The sequence below is a fragment of the Octopus bimaculoides genome, chromosome 12 (genome assembly GCF_001194135.2).
Source record: "Octopus bimaculoides isolate UCB-OBI-ISO-001 chromosome 12, ASM119413v2, whole genome shotgun sequence".
NCBI classification, from domain to species: domain Eukaryota; kingdom Metazoa; phylum Mollusca; class Cephalopoda; order Octopoda; family Octopodidae; genus Octopus; species Octopus bimaculoides.
The window spans coordinates 8,086,370-8,089,270 of NC_068992.1; the positions used below are offsets into that span (position 1 = coordinate 8,086,370).

General features: G+C 32.9%; 1 protein-coding gene across 3 annotated transcripts in view; it reads left to right on the forward strand.

Annotated features, from left to right (window-relative positions):
• Positions 1-1,250: 1,250 nt before the first annotated feature.
• Positions 1,251-2,901, forward strand: part of LOC106870418 (sorting nexin-2) — a 35,398-nt gene continuing 33,747 nt past the window's right edge. For all 3 annotated transcript variants that reach the window (XM_014916484.2, XM_052972079.1, XM_052972078.1), the window contains exon 1: positions 1,251-1,398. In XM_014916484.2, coding sequence (XP_014771970.2) covers positions 1,315-1,398 — 84 coding nt within the window. In that variant the 5' untranslated portion in view covers positions 1,251-1,314. The remainder of the gene's footprint in view (positions 1,399-2,901) is intronic.

Below are 2,901 nucleotides of genomic sequence, written 5' to 3' on the forward strand. Positions count from 1 at the left end.
AATAAATCAATATTAGATAGCAGCAGTAGCTCACTATCATCAGCACTCCATTATATTGGTGGTCTGGATCATGTACACAGCTTCTCCGTGAACACACCTCTTACACTGATTTCATCCAATCAGGGCGAACATAATTTAATGTCTTATTAACAAGAACTTCCCCAAAAGATCAAGGCATCTTGCCGTCCATTTTGGCGCGAATTGTAATATTGAATTTTATTGGTCGCATGATCCTATAACATTGATGTTGAAGAAAACTTTGACGAAAAATTAAATCGGGTATATTTATGTGGCTATTTTCAATCGATCATAATTGTTGGTTTTGACGCATTAGTTTATTTGAGGAAGATTGAGTTGAGTCTACTTTTATAAAATGAATGATTTTTTTTACCATTTAAAACTGAAAAGATATCTACAGTTTTACAAGTATGGGAGGCAACTCTTGAAGTGTTTCATTTTTATCGGCCGTCATCATTCAAACACACACACTTCTCCACACTTGTCAAAGTAGCGATGTGAGAATCACCAAATAGATGTACAATATCGTACACAAGCAGACATAACAATGAGCGTACATAAAATAATTACTGGGGGTTAATAACACAAATTTGCTTTTCATTTGAAAAGCAAGTGTTAAGTTAGTGAGGGAAATATATTTAAATTGCTCTTTGGCAGATACGGTGACAACTCTGGGCATGTTTCGACCTTATTTAATCTTCTCAGCCTTAGTATGAGATAAAAATTAGAATTAAGCATTCTATATTGCATGTATGTACTGAGTTCTTCCCATAACACACGCTGGTTTACTTCTAAACACGTGAATTTACAAAATGGATTGAATGGGATAAAATTGCACAAAAAGCATGTTGTGTTTAGTTTCGACTCTTTGTGTTCCAATCCCGCCGAGTTAGTTTTGTCGTTCAACCTTCTGATTTACATAAGAAAAAGTATCTGGATTAATTTAATATTCTTATAGAGTTTGACAAATGTGTTGAGAATTACAATAAAAGATTAAAATGTTAGGTGAAGTCAGAAATTCTGCCAGAATGGAAGATTTATCCAGCGAAGAAATATGTAACAAAAATAAATATACAGATTAAAATGAATGCATATAAATACGAATCAGTATATTTATTCATAACCCGTATAGTGCTAGCAAAACTCGAATTAAAAAATATATATTATTTTTATGGGCGATTTAAATGAGCGGACAACTAAAATAGCGACACCGGGAAATGACAGAATCGATAAGCTTGTCTTCTGAATTGGCGGCGCGGTCAACTGCATTGTGGGAGTTCACGTGACAGTGAAAAGATGGCTGACGAGAGAGAACCTCCTCCGCTCGAAGAGTTTTACAGTATCAAAGACGAAGACGACCTGTTTGCTGATGCCAGTGAGGTAAACCGATTCTTTACAAAAATCACAACTGCTTTATTAGGAATATTTTCTTTGGGGCATTTCCATTAATTTCCACTGTTAATTCGATATTTCCATTGACAACACGTAGAAAGAGTTGCTATAAATAAGTTAACGGGTCACTGTCTCTTTCTCTTTTCAATTTCAGTGGAAACACCCACTTGTGTGTCATGTCCGTAAATAATGATGCCAAGTCTACAAAGAACAGAAGACATACAAACGAATTTTAATTTATATATAATTTCAGAACTTACTTGTATAATTATTATGTTTCAAGCATTTTTACTGAAAAAAAAAGCACCGATTTCTTTTGAATTTCGATTGTATGGGTGTGTGTTCTAATGTCACGTATATTTATGTAGACACATGTATGTGTATGAAGCATATCTATCTATCTATCTATCTATCTATATCAAAACAGTAACACTGTAGTCATGTTTTTTTTCCTTTCAAGGAACTCAATTATTTTTTCTCATAAAAATCCATTTTATATACAAGTTTAGTGTACAGTATAAAATGTGCAGCTGAATTGATCAAACTATAAAAGTGAAAAACAATTTATTATTGAAATGAAATTCATCTCCGTATATGTGGGAGGTGGCGTCCTGTAAAACAGAACTAGCTTAGGTTCTCAAATGTATGTTTATATATATATATATATATATATATATATATTTATTTATTTAAAATTCGTGTAAATAATTGAAAAAGCTCTTTAAACACGTCTTTGGAAATATGCTATTTTATTATTTTCTTTTGGCATACTTCGAAAATTTAATAGCCGTTGGGAATGGTGGGCGTGAAATATGTAACGACACATTTCTCTCTCTGTGTGCATGTATATATATATTGTACATTTGTAAATGCCAGTTTTGTACACGCACACACCTCTGCAAACATATAAGCAGATTTTCTGTTTATGTTTACATGTTATATATGCATTGTTGTGTTTATTGTGTGTGTGTGTATATATACATACACACATGGATACAAGCTGCATACATATGCATAGTGTATTTTCGGATGCATGTTATAAGTGCATGCATTTGTGTACACTGTATTTATGTATATATTTATGCTACGTGTATGTATATTTAATACTACTTATATCAGAGCCATTTCTGGTTATAACAAAGGAGAACACTATATATATATATATATATATATTCATACATGAAAAATGCATCCAGTACACATTGTGTTAAAAAGAGCATCCAGTCATAGAAATCATACCAAAACAAACACTGGACCACAATGCCATTCTTGGGCCCATTGGATCCTCTCAAACAGACTAACTCATGCCAGAATAGAACATGGATGTTAAATGATGATAATGATATATGTGTGTATATTTGTTCATTTTACATCTTTTTCTGTGTTGGCATGGATTATACAAAAACAAATTGGACCATTGTTTTACAACTGAATGCCTCTTCCTGTTGTTGAACCTTATTTTCCTAGTTAGAGGTTCTCCCCCCCCCCCCC